The 16,706-nt window shown below is 39.9% G+C and overlaps 1 protein-coding gene across 2 annotated transcripts in view; it reads right to left on the bottom strand.

The window, feature by feature from the left end:
• Positions 1 to 10,755: 10,755 nt before the first annotated feature.
• Positions 10,756 to 16,706, bottom strand: part of znf385a (zinc finger protein 385A) — a 107,875-nt gene continuing 101,924 nt past the window's right edge. For both annotated transcript variants that reach the window (XM_047381800.1, XM_047381888.1), the window contains 3 exons: positions 13,828 to 14,012; positions 13,350 to 13,442; positions 10,756 to 12,185 (listed from right to left, as the gene is read on the bottom strand). In XM_047381800.1, the coding sequence (XP_047237756.1) occupies positions 11,934 to 12,185; positions 13,350 to 13,442; positions 13,828 to 14,012 (530 nt within the window). In that variant the 3' untranslated portion in view covers positions 10,756 to 11,933. The remainder of the gene's footprint in view (positions 12,186 to 13,349; positions 13,443 to 13,827; positions 14,013 to 16,706) is intronic.

The raw sequence follows: 16,706 nt of genomic DNA, 5'->3' as shown, positions 1-16,706 counted from the left end.
TTTTGGAGTTGTAGTTTCTAGATAGAATAGTTTTCATCTGATTTCTTTTCAAGGCACAGATTTTTAGCCAGCATCAGCAGTTGAGATTTTTGATATGTGCCAGATGGGCAGTTGCCCAGGGCGGCATTAATGAGGGCAGTGTAAAAACATCAGATAATAAAAATATAACTTATCTGTCAGTTGTGTCCTGAAGTTTTCTGTTGCCTTTATGCATGTGCATTCAGTAGGGATTTGGCATCACCATGTGCTGGCTAGGTGTTCCCAGCTTATTGCTAAGAATAGGGGGTTTAAGTGATGTTCCTTCTGCAGGACTTCACTGCATTTTTTCAAACCTCAGAATCTCTAGCATTTTAATTGATTGGGAGGGTCTCGCCCATGTTACCATCCATGCATGAAATGCCACTAAGAATCAGTAATAGTGTTTGGTTACTTTTGTCTACTTCTCTAAAGGAAACAAAATATATATACTTGATAGCAATGTGTACAAAAACATTACAAAAAACACAGAAACAATAGGATTAAAATGTAAAACTTTATGCACCATATGCTTACATTTCTGGGGAATTGTGGTGTGGTACAGCCCTTTCTGTCACCCATGTCATGTATCTGTAGACTATAATGTATCAAAAGATAAAAGAAAAAGTGAAGACATGTTCAGATTAACTGAATAAATTAAACAGAGTGAATAACTGTGAATAAGACATTTGAAAAGCTGAATAAAAGCTGAGGAGATTGCTCCCAGAGATAATTTTTGGGACTTACAAAACATTTGATGAAGGCGCACAGAATAAAATAGACAGCTCTTGTCATTATTTGAAAACCTATTTAAATTTTGACTCAAAAGCAGTGTTTAGGAAAATCAGTACATGGACCATTGAAGTGGTCTTTTTGCTTTGCTGCTAGCTTTGAAATAGATTTAATCATTTCCACTATTAATTTTATATTAAAAAAGTGTCTTTAGTGTTTTTTAGTTTTTAGTTTTATAATACAGAATTATTTCAGAACTTTGACATTTGATATGGAACATACTTGCTTTCACTTAGGCTGTAAAGATTAGTCTTAGTTACTCCTACAAATTGATGGAAAACTCTATAGAAGCTCATAGCACGTTCCCCGCTCATCTAAGCTGCAGCCTTTTGCTTAGAGGAAAGCTCTGCCAAACATCTCTTCCTCTTCAGTTTCCATTTGAGCACTCATGTTTGACGATGATCTCATGGCATTATTGCCACATCTCAATGCATCGAGACCCTAAGAGCTGCAGGTTCTCTTTATAGTGCAAAACAAGTCTTGCTGTTATAGTTTGGAGTTAAAAAACAGGGTTTTAAAACATGAAGTAGAAAGAAAAGATGTGATTAGGCTGTCATCTGTTTTTGATGTTTTAAAAGTAAAATAATTCACATTCTAATTGTTAAGCAATAATAACTGAAGTCAATAACTGCATATGATGATGTAATTGTTAAAGATCATCTGTAGAATTAAAAATGATCATTACTTGAATGCAACATTAAGTAACTATAAATAAATAGATAAGCTCAAACCTTTATTTCTGTGTGTTTTTATTTACTGCTTTCACAACATTTGTTGATGAGAACTTTAATGTTGGAGGCTGAGCGTGAGGGCATCTATATGAGAAAATAAAGACTTTGTGAGAGAGAACCATTTATAATCATCTTTTACTGGTGACATTTTAGTATTATTTTACCTTAAAGGGTTGCAGATTGTATGCATCATTTAGTTTTACAATACCTTTGATGGCTCAGCAACCATCTGGCCACTTTATTCAGGGTTCATTTTTATCAAACAGCTCAGAGATTTGCTAGTGGTGCTGCTTGCAAGGCCTGACATACATTCAGTACTGCTCTTCTGTGTGCTGTTCATATTAGTCTGTATGGCGTTGGATGGTTAGTCTTCATTATAAGGTCTGCCTTGTTACACAGCTCACAGCAAACATCCTTCTTTGTTTTATATCCACCGGCCTCCCAGTCATCACAGCAGAGCCATCTAGTGGTTGCATTTTTATATTGTTAAAAGGTGGGAGTGACCTGCTGAGTGACCTGAAGCCTTAGGAAATGCTTGAAAAAGCACCAGAGTGTACAGTTTCTTATTAGAAGTCAGTTACCTCATCCCATTAAATATGTAGGCTGCTCAAAACTCAGTCCAAATGAACAGAAATGGTTGCAGATAATTTATTAAACTATGTAAAACAAAACAAAAATAGTTGTTTTTTAGCTGTAAAAAAAGCAGATAGACAGCGAGAAACAATTTGGAATAAATGCTGCCACAACATCAACGGCTCTGATAGTGTTGTGTGTGTGTGAAAGAGGTGTTAATTACATATTTTATCACCCGTGTCACAGAGCTGGAGTACATGTGAAAGAGTAGCAATGACAACATCAATAAGGCCTCAAGGAGTGGGAATCACTGGAAACATAGATTGTATTCTACCTCTTTCTTTGTATGTGCACAGTAAATTGTGCTACTTCTAAAACTGGTTTATCATCAGGTCTTCTTTAAACACCTGATGTGGGAAAAACTAAAATAAACATACAGAAATAATACCCAATAAATAAATAAATAAAAGGAAACCATAGTATTCTTCTCCAGGTGCAACAAATTCTCTGCTTATGTTTTATATGTCTTTTATACAAACGGAAAACCTGAATTTGTGTTTAAAAAAACAATTTAAAGATATTATCCAGTAATGTATTTTTTAACTAAAATGACATATTGATAGCAAAAACACAGCTGGGTAGCGAAGTATGGATTTCCAGTGCAGTATTTCAAAAAATAGAAGGCTTTTAAAAATGCACACTAAAGAAAAATAAAATACTGAAGAAACACAAGAATCAAGTTGATCAACTGGCATTAGTAAACAGTTAGATGGACAAACAAATTTTAACAGACTTCACCATAGATTTTAAAGCATTACAGTGTAATTTGGAGTGCTTCAGAGACTCGAGTTTTACATCATTAACCTCCAAATCATGACAGATTTTGGTGTGGATGGCAACGTTGAAGAAAACAGCAATGATCATCTTCAATCCTTTAACTGGTAAAAGTCAGTTTATGTTCCTGCTTGAACTTTTGCATCTGGTTGGAATCTGAGCATATTCACAACTACTACAATGTCTTATAATCTTCTGTTTCTTCTTTCGGGTATTGATTGAAATGCTGGGAAAGGCAGAGGCTGCAGTGCACATGCATGCATGAAAGGGCAAAATGGTTGATTATATCTGTCTGTCTAGTGATAATTTTTGGTAGAAGTAGCAGGTGATGCAGGCGATCAAGCTCCTCTCCTGTGGAACCAGCTCCCGGTTTTGGTCCGTGAGGCAGACACCCTGTTTACTTTTAGGGTTAGGCTTAAAACTTTCCTTTTTGATAAAGCTTATAGTTAGAGTGGCTTAGGTTATCCTGAGCTATCTTCCTTCCTCCCTCCCTGTTGGTTGGAGTAAGGGGAGTCAGATTTAGCCTAAACCGGCTCAGTTATGGTTGAGGTGCAAACACACCCTCCATTTCTGCTACCTGTATGACCCCTTTTCTTTTCCAATGGTTATAATCAGTCTGACAGAGAGAGGTATCCCAATGGTTGTGGCTTTTAGTATAACAATGGCCATCAGTAGGCTCTAGATGGACAAACTTTACCAGTTTATTATCTTACTCAGTGCCCAGACACGTGGCCCGTTCTGGGGTGGCTGGGCTCTGGCACTCGGTGGTTTGGTCTGGCCTCCCTGGCGGCCCCGCTCCGCTCCGGACCCTTTGTAGGGTGCCTTCAGACGACATTGTTGTAAATAAGCGCTATATAAATAAATAAACTGAAACTATCTATGTAGTTATGCTGTTTTAGGCTTAGTCTGCTGGAGGAAATAATGACCACTTTCTCTCTCTTCGCTACATTCTCACACTACTCTCCAATTTTGCATTATTTGCTATTATTTCAGCTTTTAACTTTATGTTCTCCCTCTTTTCTCTTCCTAGAAGCTACACCTGGCCTGACTCTGTGTCTATCTGTGACACCTTTCTGGACAGGGGCATCGTCCAAGCTTCTGCTGGCAACAACTTAATGCTCACCCTCTACCGATGATCCACTTGGCCCTGTCTTTCAGTGTTTAACCCTTTCTCTCTCCTAGACATGGCAATTGACTGAGCTTTTAATGTAACTAATTATATGTGCTCTCTTTCAGACTCTAACCTTGAAAACTGGCTCAGAGTTTATCTGTTCTTTCTTTCTAGGTGAAACAACTAAAAGAGCTACATCAATTAACATTTACTTTTCCTTCCCATAGAAAGGACTCCTGGATCAGTGCTTCTTTGTTCTCTTTGTGTCTCTGCTCTGTTCTCTCAGACCCCTAGTCGGTCGTGGCAGATGGCCGCTCACACTGAGCCTGGTTCTGCTGGAGGTTTCTTCCTGTTAAAAGGGAGTTTTTCCTCTTCACTATCGCTACATGCATGCTCAGTATGAGGGATTGCTGCAAAGTCGACACCAGTGACTGTCCAATGTCTCTACTCCAAAATCTCTGACTTGATGCAATCTGCTGGGTTTCCTAAGACAGAAAAACTATTTATCCAGTTTGAATAAATAACTAACTCTGACTGCACTGTTCAATTGTTAGGATTAATTGGAATGTACAGGGGTTGGACAATGAAACTGAAACACCTGGTATTAGACCACAATAATTTATTAGTATGGTGTAGGGCCTCCTTTTGCGGCCAATACAGCGTCAATTCGTCTTGAGAATGACATATACAAGTCCTGCACAGTGGTCAGAGGGATTTTAAGCCATTCTTCTTGCAGGATAGTGGCCAGGTCAATACGTGATACTGGTGGAGAAAAACGTTTCCTGACTCGCTCCTCCAAAACACCCCAAAGTGGCTCAATAATATTTAGATCTGGTGACTGTGCAGGCCATGGGAGATGTTCAACTTCACTTTCATGTTCATCAAACCAATCTTTCACCAGTCTTGTTGTGTGTATTGGTGCATTGTCATCCTGATGCACGGCACCACCTTCAGGATACAATGTTTGAACCATTGGATGCACATGGTCCTCAAGAATGGTTTGGTAGTCCTTGGCAGTGACACGCCCATCTAGCACAAGTATTGGGCCAAGGGGATGCCATGATATGGCAGCCCAAACCATCACTGATCCACCACTATGCTTCACTCTGGGCATGCAACAGTCTGGGTGGTACGCTTCTTTGGGGCTTCTCCACACTGTAACTCTCCCGGATGTGAGGAAAACAGTAAAGGTGGACTCATCAGAGAACAATACATGTTTCACATTGTCCACAGCCCAAGATTTGCGCTCCTTGCACCATTGAAACCGACGTTTGGCATTGGCATGAGTGACCAAAGGTTTGGCTATAGCAGCCCAGCCGTGTATATTGACCCTGTGGAGCTCCTGACGGACAGTTCTGGTGGAAACAGGAGAGTTGAGGTGCACATTTAATTCTGCCGTGATTTGGGCAGCCGTGGTTTTATGTTTTTTGGATACAATCCGGGTTAGCACCCGAACATCCCTTTCAGACAGCTTCCTCTCGCGTCCACAGTTAATCCTGTTGGATGTGGTTCGTCCTTCTTGGTGGTATGCTGACATTACCCTGGATACCGTGGCTCTTGATACATCACAAAGACTTGCTGTCTTGGTCACAGATGCACCAGCAAGACGTGCACCAACAATTTGTCCTCTTTTGAACACTTGTATGTCAACCATAATGTTGTGTGCATTTCAATATTTTGAGCAAAACTGTGCTCTTACCCTGCTAATTGAACCTTCACACTCTGCTCTTACTGGTGCAATGTGCAATCAATGAAGACTGGCTACCAGGCTGGTCCAATTTATCCATAAAACCTCCTACACTAAAATGACAGGTGTTTCAGTTTCATTGTCCAACCCCTGTATGTACCTGACTTTTGTGAAGTGCCTTGAGACAACATGTGTTGTGAATTGGTGCTATATAAATAAAACTGAATTGAATTGAATCTTCAGAATACATTGTTGGGACCAAAAAATGGATCGCTGAAATTAGATCATATAACAGCTTGTCCCATGCAAACAAAATCTACCTCCTCAAAAATTATATCAACTTCAGCATCATTAACCAGCACAACCATGTTTTCTGATAGGGTTTACATTGGGCACAGCATAGAGGCCCCGAGTCCCAACTGACCGGATAAGCAATTAAAAATCCATTGAGGTTGCCTCGATATAACATGGCACATTACACATGTGCTTGCCGTGGGCAAAGGAACATATCCAAAACCGGCCTGGTTACCAGCCAGCTGTGTACATACAGATTATTTGAGGTGTGTGTTTAAAACCAACTAATGAAACAGAGATGTGTCTAAAATCTGGCTAATTCTGAGTCAAGGCTACAATTTATTTGATAAGTGTGTTTATTGTTATTATGAATATTTGGTATTGAACAAAAAGGCACCATGACAACAATGAGTGATTTATAAAAGCTCTGCAGACAACTTCATTTCATGATTTATTGACATTTACTTTTTTCACAATGGTTTTGCTTGATATCAATATTTTCCATAAAGTTTCTTTTTTTTTTTAAATTACATTTAGTTTTTACTCACATACACATTTATTGTTTCATTTTCTTATTGCAATAAACAAGAGTAGCCAGAATGAGTCAGGTATTGCTACAGTTTTCCATACAAACACTTTATCCCTCTGATAATGAAGTTCAAAAATAATTTTATTGGCAAGAGAAAATTACACCAAAGCCTCTCGGTCACTCTCCTTCTCTGTTTTTGCCCAGAGAGAGACTGAGGGCAGAATAAGGCTAAGGCTAGGAGCCTACAAACAGCTAACATGAAGTCCAGAAAATGGGATTCTGATATTTATTTCCCCGATGTGAATAATGAGAATGACATAATGGCTGTTTCCCCTTTGCGAACTTATCTAGGACAATTTAAACATTTCAGTCATGCTACTAGATTGACTGACCTAGCAGGGATGCTCACACTAACACTTTGATAAGGCTGAGTTTTTGATCAGCTCAATGATAGAATAATTTCTGATTCAACAATCTTCTCAAACCAAACAGGATATTTGTCTCAATTACTAACTCAGGCCACTTTTCAGATCCAGGTTGCCTCCGCCTGCTACCAGTGGAGGGTAAGGAGTGAGTAGATCCAATCACACACTAGAATATACATGGTACACACACCAACAGGAAGGCAAGCACAAATCCTGGAACAGCATCTCACTCACAATGAACGCGAAGATTACTTTCCACAACAAAAAGAGCACGATGGTAGAAGCTGACACTGAGCCAGTTTCTTCTTTAAGTAATGGCATCGAAAACGTTCCTCTGCATTTACACTTGGATACGCTACTCACAAACAGAAATTAAAAAAAAAATGCAACTCAGGGAATCCAAATAAAAAACACAGCCTGTTTAAAAGATCATCAAGCCATAATCCTTTGATACCTGGTGTTATACCGTGTTCCCCAAACAGAGATTCCCATTGTTTAAAGGCCCTTTAATATGAAGGGTCGGTCCCTGTGCCAAACTATGCATCTGCCTTTTGCTACACCTCTCTCATTAACCTGGAGGGCCCAAACTCCTCATGGAAGAAAAGGAAAAGTCCATCATCTGGCATGCTCCTACTTTAAACGACTCCAGACAAGAATGTCACAATGATAACAAGTTACTTTGATAAAAATTGCTCATTGCATTGCAACATTCAGACAAAGGTAAGACATTACAGCTCATTGTTTCTCAATGATAGGGCACAGTATACATCTTGTTTGATAAAGGGGTTTTAGATTCAAGCTGTCGAGTAAAAGAGGCCTGGTGTTGCTCAGCTCTATTTGGCTCCTCATCAGGTCTGTTTTTAATTCTGCATACCAGTTGTCTCGGAAGTCAGAGCTCTGATCTGAGAATGATGTAATACTCGAGCTGTGCATACTGCAAGTCAAAAATCTAGCGGGATGTGCTGATAGATCAATATACTCATCCCCGAACTTACAGCTTGCAGCACTATTTCTGATTTATGCAATATTGTTGGAAATGCAATCCCTCCAGCAGAGCACAACAGTTGATCAACTCTGTTATTTCTTTAATTCTAATAAAACCAAAAACCGGACAAAATCATTGCAATGTCAGGAGACATTCTAATGTCAGGAGCAATCTAACCTGCTGCAACTGAACGATACAGACTAGTTATAACTTTATGGCATTGAGGATATTCCTTATTGGAGCTCTCTAAATGGTATGCATATATCTGTAGACCATAGCTAAAACTCTCCAAACACTAAATGTCCATGGACGTTTTTATATGTTTTTTGTTTTTACATATTGAAAATGTGATGTTTTAGGGGCTAAAGATCCCGTTCAATTTTACCCTAAACAAATATGTTGAAAGTCAGGCTTAATTAGCTAATTGAATTAACCTGAACCACATTTAGACATCAAAATAGGTCTTTATGTGGACATTTTTCATTTTTACTTTTCATCCACATCTCCTGTTTATATGAATAGCAACATCATTTTTAATGTTTGTACTTCTTTTAAAGTTGCTAAGGGCAAACTCATTTCTTCAGGTTCTACAAATGAATTATATACACCTCCAACTTTCACAAAGTTATATTAGCGTGACAGCTACAGTACATTGGATGTTAAACTTGGGGCTGGGCCATCTTTCCTAAATAGAAAGTGGACTACAGAAAACTTTCCAGATGCATTTCTATTGAAGCCCGATTAAAAAAAAACCAGGAATGTTGTCCATGATTATGAAACACTATCTCATAATTACAGCTAATTCAAAATGATAAGTTGTCAGTCAGATATTCCAACTTCCGAGTACAAACAGAATGCCCAAGAGTGTGAGTCTTGTTTATAAAATCCACCAAAAAAATGCAACCCCTTTCTTCAGTTCCTTTCATTGATGAATTGATCAACATTTCCTACCTACAAAAATATTCTATATATATATATTTTTTTATCTGCTCATTGTTTATGTGTGGTATAAACACAAAGCAACAGTCCAAACCGAGATTAAACAAAGTGCTCACCAGTCTTTGTAAAAGGAAACAAATCATGGTGCATGTCATGGCTTTCAGTTGTAAGACAGGAAGTATCAATAGTTGCCTCAAGCAGGACGTCTCGGCTTCGGCTTCTGGGCGCCTTCTCTTGGCTTCTGGCTCGGCTATCACTCCAGCTCAAGATCATTTTAAACTAAGAATGCATGCTATTCATTCGGTTCCCTTTCAGGTTCCTGGTCTGCCAGTTGACAGACATAGCTTTTTTTTTTATTGACCCAAACAAACAAACAAACAAACAAAAAAACAAACCTTTGGATATCAGCCAGGTGAGAAGGAGGTGGAGGAGGACTTTGAAGGAATGAAAGGGTTCAACCCTGTGATGCTAATGCTTGTCCCTGAAGAGCCTTTTTGTAAGGACACATGCAGGAACAACATAAATACATCAGAACACAGGGTCAGGTTTAAATCATACCTGCCCACCTACACAGAAATTCAGCCTGAGAGGAAGGAGCATGGCGATGTGAGGATTTCAACTTTCCTGATGATGTAAACAGAAAAGAGAACTTACCAAATATAACCTATGCTCTTTTCAGTGTCATATACAACAGGGGTTGGACAATGAAACTGAAACACCTGTCCTTTTAGTGTGGGAGGTTTCATGGCTAAATTAGACCAGCCTGGTAGCCAGTCTTCATTGATTGCACATTGCACCAGTAAGAGCAGAGTGTGAAGGTTCAATTAGCAGGGTAAGAGCACAGTTTTGCTCAAAATATTGAAATGCACACAACATCATGGGTGACATACCAGAGTTCAAAAGAGGACAATTTTTTGGTGCACGTCTTGCTGGCGCATCTGTAACCAAGACAGCAAGTCTTTGTGATGTATCAAGAGCCACGGTATCCAGGGTAATGTCAGCATACCACCAAGAAGGACGAACCACATCCAACAGGATTAACTGTGGACGCAAGAGGAAGCTGTCTGAAAGGGATGTTCGGGTGCTAACCCGGATTGTATCCAAAAAACATAAAACCACGGCTGCCCAAATCATGGCAGAATTAAATGTGCACCTCAACTCTCCTGTTTCCACCAGAACTGTCCGTCGGGAGCTCCACAGGGTCAATATACACGGCCGGGCTGCTATAGCCAAACCTTTGGTCACTCATGCCAATGCCAAACGTCGGATTCAATGGTGCAAGGAGCGCAAATCTTGGGCTGTGGACAATATGAAACATGTATTGTTCTCTGATGAGTCCACCTTTACTGTTTTCCCCACATCCGAGAGAGTTACGGTGTGGAGAAGCCCCAAAGAAGCGTACCACCCAGACTGTTGCATGCCCAGAGTGAAGCATGGGGGTGGATCAGTGATGGTTTGGGCTGCCATATCATGGCATTCCCTTGGCCCAATACTTGTGCTAGATGGGCGTGTCACTGCCAAGGACTACCGAACCATTCTTGAGGACCATTTGCATCCAATGGTTCAAATATTGTATCCTGAAGGTGGTGCCGTGCATCAGGATGACAATGCACCAATACACACAGCAAGACTGGTGAAAGATTGGTTTGATGAACATGAAAGGGAAGTTGAACATCTCCCATGGCCTGCACAGTCACCAGATCTAAATATTATTGAGCCACTTTGGGGTGTTTTGGAGGAGCGAGTCAGGAAACGTTTTTCTCCACCAGTATCACGTAGTGATCTGGCCACTATCCTGCAAGAAGAATGGCTTAAAATCCCTCTGACCACTGTGCAGGACTTGTATATGTCATTCCCAAGACGAATTGACGCTGTATTGGCCGCAAAAGGAGGCCCTACACCATACTAATAAATTATTGTGGTCTAAAACCAGGTGTTTCAGTTTCATTGTCCAACCCCTGTATAACACATACTTTACTTGAACGCATTATGAGATGTATAGGACTGTCATGTGTTTAATACAGCAGTACAGTATGTTCATAAGCTTGACTCCTGCAGTTGCCACCCTCCCCTTTCGCCTTCTTTGAGGTCCTTCTCTGACTGTTATCAAAGCTGGCAGACGTGCCCTGTAGCAATGTTAGTTGGTGCTATCTATTTTAAAACGCAGTTTTGTTCTGGACTATATGTATGTGTGTGTGTTTGCATGCTTCCTGTGGTCAATCTATCCACTGACCTGCACCAATCCTCCTCTCACCTCACCTTCCCAGGCACAGGGGGTTAGAGTGTGATCCCCTACAGTTCCCCAAACCTTCTTCGTCCGATGTGTTCGGGTGCGAGTACCACCTGCCTGTCAGACAAAGTCATGTTGCATCTAGTGAGGACCTAGTGTCACAAATGGAAGAGCTGCTTTCTGCAGAGCAGGTGTTGTACAGTATTGTGGAGAGCACCACAGCTACGTGTGGTGGATACAGCAAAGACCGAAGGAAGCAGCTACCCTACTGATGTAACATTATTGTCCTGGTTTTTGAGGTGCATAGGATGACAAGAAGAAGTTGAGCTGTGATAACAGGAGAAACATCCCCCTGTCCCAGAATAACAATTTAACACTATGCATGGTTTGACATTTTTAGAAAGGTCTGCGCAGTCTGTGTAGTTTTTTTCTATATTGACATGGTTGTATTTTGGCCACAGTGCAAGGGAAGGACAAGGGGAAATGGGAAATGTACAAGATAGTATGATGCATAATGAATTCTCTCCTTCACCCATTCATTTTACAGAGCCATCAGAAGTCCTTTGAAAAAGAGGATGAGTGAGTGGAGAGTTTCACGTAAAGGGAAAAAGAGACACATAATACTTGTACTCCCTCCCACTGTTCCTTTCCCTCGCTATTCTATCAGATATTTAAACTACTGGATGTTTCCCCCCTTATCAGTTGCTGTTTGTTGTTGTTTCTTTCTAGCTTCACAGTGTGCTTTTGGAGAGGATGTTTCTGACTGGATGAAGTCACAGGATGATGTGTCAGTATGGAGAGAAGAGGATGGGCCCATGGGTGGTGCGAATGGGCCCAGGGGCAGGTCTCAAGATGGCATGGCTGAGAGGCGGGCCTTGCAAGAGGTGGTGGGGATGCGGGTGAGGGCCGGGGGCAGCCGCGCGGAGAGCCAGTGGGTTCGAGGAAGCAGCTGCGGCCATAGCTGCGGCAACGGCCAGCGGGTTGGGCAACAGCCCTGCACCCAAAGCTTTGGTGAGATCCTTGGAGAAGGTCAAAGAAGACTAAAAATAGAGAGCAGAGGGGGAGGACAAGTAGGAGAAGAATTATGTGATCAGTTCAAATACATCAGTACATGCAAAGGAAACATATGAAGAGTTTTTAATGGCTCATATAGTCTGTCTTAGTCATTTATTAGTCATTTATTGGCATACCAATAAAGGGGACAATAAAAAAGTATTTATGAATTCATCACAGTCACAGTAAACACAAATACCACTCTAAAAATAACTATATTTGTCTTCTGTAAACCATTTACACTATTGCAGCCATGCCTCATGGAATAAATGCATTAATTAATATTTTTTTTGTGATGCTCTTAGTGAACCAACTATGGAAAAATGTTAAAAAAGAAACAATAACAATCCATAAATTATTGACAGTTTTGGGTTTTGCAGGCATTATCAAATAGACTTTATGGTTCAGACAATAAATTCAATTTTGTTTTTCACAATAATCTTTTATTTCCCTTTAATTATAAACAATATGATAATATAAAATATCATCCATAAATAGCAGGGACATTCATAATAGACTTGTTATTTTCTGTTTTCTCAGCTGGATGATATAGGAGCGATTATGTTTAAAATGGGGGAGACCCCCCTTTTTCCCCTTTACCCCTTTTTTATTTTGAACGAATGATCAATTTTTGTTTAAAATTTGTACATTCTTTTTACTGGTTTTTGCTGTCTTGGCTACATCTGGATTTATTAAAACAGTTTTAAGAGTTTTGCACAAATTCTTTAGAGCTTTATTTCAACAGACACAGACTGCATGTATCTGCTCGCATGTCTCTGCTACGCACCGGTAGTACTGAGCAGCCAGTGTCATGGAAAGTTTTTTTTCTGTATGAGTTTTTTACAGTTTGAGTTAGCTTAAATTGGTAAAATCTCACTAGCTGACTAGCTGTTTCAACATTAAGGAGTTCTTCTGTTTTCTGCAAACTCCTTGCAATATGAGTTATAGCGGTAATAGTTATTTTCCCTGAGAAAGGCAGCTGTCTTCTACAAGGATAGGAACCACATTATAACCTGCTGTTATTACCAATAATTTCACAGCACCTTCTTTTAAAAAGAAACAAACTAGCAATTTTTAGTTTCAACATTTGTCTGATCAGACATACTCGGGTTTGATAAATGTGTAAATGGAGACAGAAATTAAAGAGTTACCGTCAGATCTGCTCCCCTGTGCTTCTTATGTCGACTGAGGAGGGGGTTAGGCTTTCCTGCCATGCCGTCTCGGTGCCGCCGGCTTGATATGTGCTAAAAAGAAAAAGAACACAGAAGCCCAATTATTTTAAATTTCACCAGGCTTGTGGTTTGGACACTTTTCTTGCTGATGTACTGACTCATGGTGGTGGATGTAAAAAAGGTTTAATCAATGCTAAATTAGACAAAAAATATATTACAATTGTGCAGTTTGAAAACCATAGTTCAAAGTTGATTTATTTACTATTACAGTGCTTTTACCCTGCTCACTGAAAGATAGGTATATAATACTAATAAAGGTGAAGCTGTGGTAGATTAAAACCTTGGTACATTAAAATGGGGTTACTGTTGTTTTTCCATATGTGAAAGTGAATTTTATATAAATTGTTCTGGGCATAAGAAAACAGCCATTTTCTAATAATAAAGATCTTCTGCTTACCTGTTTGAGTTGCAGTTCAGAGTTCACTCGGACATTGCAGATCTCACAGTGGAAGGTTCGTTCCTGAGTGTTGGGGTCCACGGGACCCCCTCCCTGCTCTCCACTAGGCTTTGGGCCCAGGCGAGGATATGCCTTGATAGGACCAAGCCCGCTTCGCGCCTCCAAGATAGTTTTGTGTTTAGTACCTGCAGGCAGACACACACAAGCAAACAAAAAGACAAAAAAACCAAAACAAATCTGAATATAAGTGTGATGTAGCTAGAAACACCTTGGGTTAATAAATAATGCAGATTTGGTAAATCTCCATTAATGACAAATGCATCTCCCTCTACTTCCTCTATAGAGTGAAATAAAATATCATGCATTACTGTTTATCCCAGATTAGTGCTGCGGAAACATTGAAATGGAAAAATCATTAATTATGACAGAAAGTGTAACCCGCTGAGTGGATTCATTAATAAGCAAATAACAAGTAAAGTGGGACAGAAATCAGAAAACTGTAGGTTTGTAAAGCTGTACGAATAGATCTTCTCCACAAGATGGCAGTACGTAGACACTAAAAGTATCCTCGTATTTGATGGTATAGTAACTCTTTAAAATATCGCATGGGGAAAATTTAAACAATGAGAGCTGCAGTATATTATTTACCATATGTGTCAGTAAAATAAGCACAGACTTAGATTTGAAGAAACATGTAAACGTCTGTATATTTAAATTATCAATAGAAACAAGAAAATGAAAATCTTTGTCACTAAGAAATTTTGAAAAGGGTAATATTTTTTTCTTAAATATTTCCATCATAAAAGTGCATGAATATACAAGCTGATAAGAGCTTTTTGTCAAAGTAAAGGAGAAATAATGGGAGTGGGGTGGATTGTGGAGAACATGGAGCTGTCCCTGAGGGGGAAAGGAACTGCACTGATAAGTTTTACTTGCAGCCAAAAATGTGCTTTCTGTTCTATTTTGGTCTGAAAATCGGCCCTGTAGATCCATCCGTCTTTGTAAATTTGACTCACTTTATAAACTAACACACATAATGACTTTCACTTTGAAAACACAAAAACAGGCAATGTTTCAAAAGAAAGCAAAGTGTTGAAATTGATGAAAAAGTGATGATTACTTGGCAATCTTTTTCTGACTATTTTTTGGCATACATGCAACACAGTTTGTTCAAGTAACTGTGTCTGCGTGACATATGCCTTTATTTTTAAACTGTAAAAACGTAAGAGTTTTTTATTTTTATTTTAAGAATGACTGATGGTAATTGTTTCCAGATTGTTTTCCTCCAACCTTCAGCTGGTTTAACTTATAGTTTTCCAGGGCCTGAACTCTAGAAATAGCCAGCAGGCTGAGACCCAGCACTGTGCATAGAAGGTAATATCTTAGTACTGTATGATATTTTACTTTAATGTTACAAGGGCATTTTGATGGGAAACAGTGCTATAACCTGGCACTTGTGGAGATATGCAACACAAATTGGCCTGCGGGTGAATGAAAGTGGAATCAGTCGAAAAAGGGTGAAGTGTTGAAAAATAAATCAAGGTAAATGGTGCTATAATGGTGGTAGTGATAGACTTGCTATTGCTTATCTAACATTAAGATGGGCTTGCTGGCTGAGGAAGCTGGGGATAATCACCCTGGATGAGTAGGATGTAGTTACATCAGTAATCTGCCAGTCCGTTAAGGTACTTTGTCTCTTGCTGATATTCAGTGCTGAGTGTTCATGACAGCTTGAACCTTTTCACATTTAGTCATGTTGCAAGCACATAATTGTGAATTGAGAAAAGCATGGTTTTTCAAACCAAAATCTTCAAAATATGGTGTGCATTCAGCCCCCGTGACTCAATGCTTTGTAGAACCACATTTTGCTGCAACCAAAGCTGAAAGCCTTGTGGGGTATGTCTACTTATTTTTACCCCAGTCTTCTTTGCAAAATAGCTCGAGCCGAGTTAGAGTGAGCCTCTGTGAGGAGCAATATTCAAGTCTTGCCATAGATTCTCATTTGCATGTGGGTCTGGGCTTTGACTAGGTCATTCTAACACATGAATATGCTATGATCTAAACCATTCCATTGTAGCTCTGGCTGTATGTTTAGAGTTGCGCCGCTGGGAGGAGAAGCACAAGCAGGATATGCCAATTATAGTCTCCAACAGGCTTTCTTCTTTACAATTTATCTATCCATATAGCCATTGTCAATACTGGCTTAGTCATGCAGGGTCGTGTGGGAGCTGGTGCCTATCTCCAGAGGCCATTGTGCCAGAGGAGGGGTACACCCAGTAAAGGTCGCCAGTCCATCGCAGTGCAACACACTGGACAAACAGGACAAACAACCATGCACACACCCATTCACATCTAAGGGCAATTTAGAAAGACGAATTAACCTAACAGTCATGTTTTTGGAGTGTGGGAGGAAGCCGGAGTACTGACCATGCACACAGAGAACATGCAGACTCCATGCAGAAAGACCTCAGCCTGGGATTAAAATCCAGGACCATCTTGTTGCAAGGCAACAGTGCTACCAACCACGCCCCCGTGCAGCCTTCCCTGTATTTAGCTCTAATTGTCTTCCATTTATCTCTGACTAGTCTCCCCCTCCATGTTCAAGAAAAGTATCCCCACCACATGATGGTGCCACCACCATATTTTAAACTGGGGATTGTGTGTTCAACTGCACACAGTCCTTTGCATCTAGGCCATAAAGTTCGGTTTTGCTCTCATCTTACCAGAGGACATCATTCCACATCTATCCATTGCATGGCTGGTGGTGAACTCCAAACAAGACTTTTTATGGCTTTCTTTCTCCAGTTTATTTTTGTTGTCATTCTTTCATAAAATCAGATTCGCGGATTGCACAACTAATAGTTGCCCTGTCAGCAGTT

Source organism: Girardinichthys multiradiatus, chromosome 1, assembly GCF_021462225.1.
Source record: "Girardinichthys multiradiatus isolate DD_20200921_A chromosome 1, DD_fGirMul_XY1, whole genome shotgun sequence".
In the NCBI taxonomy this organism is placed as follows: Eukaryota; Metazoa; Chordata; class Actinopteri; order Cyprinodontiformes; family Goodeidae; genus Girardinichthys; species Girardinichthys multiradiatus.
This window is presented reverse-complemented; position numbering and strand designations above follow the sequence as displayed.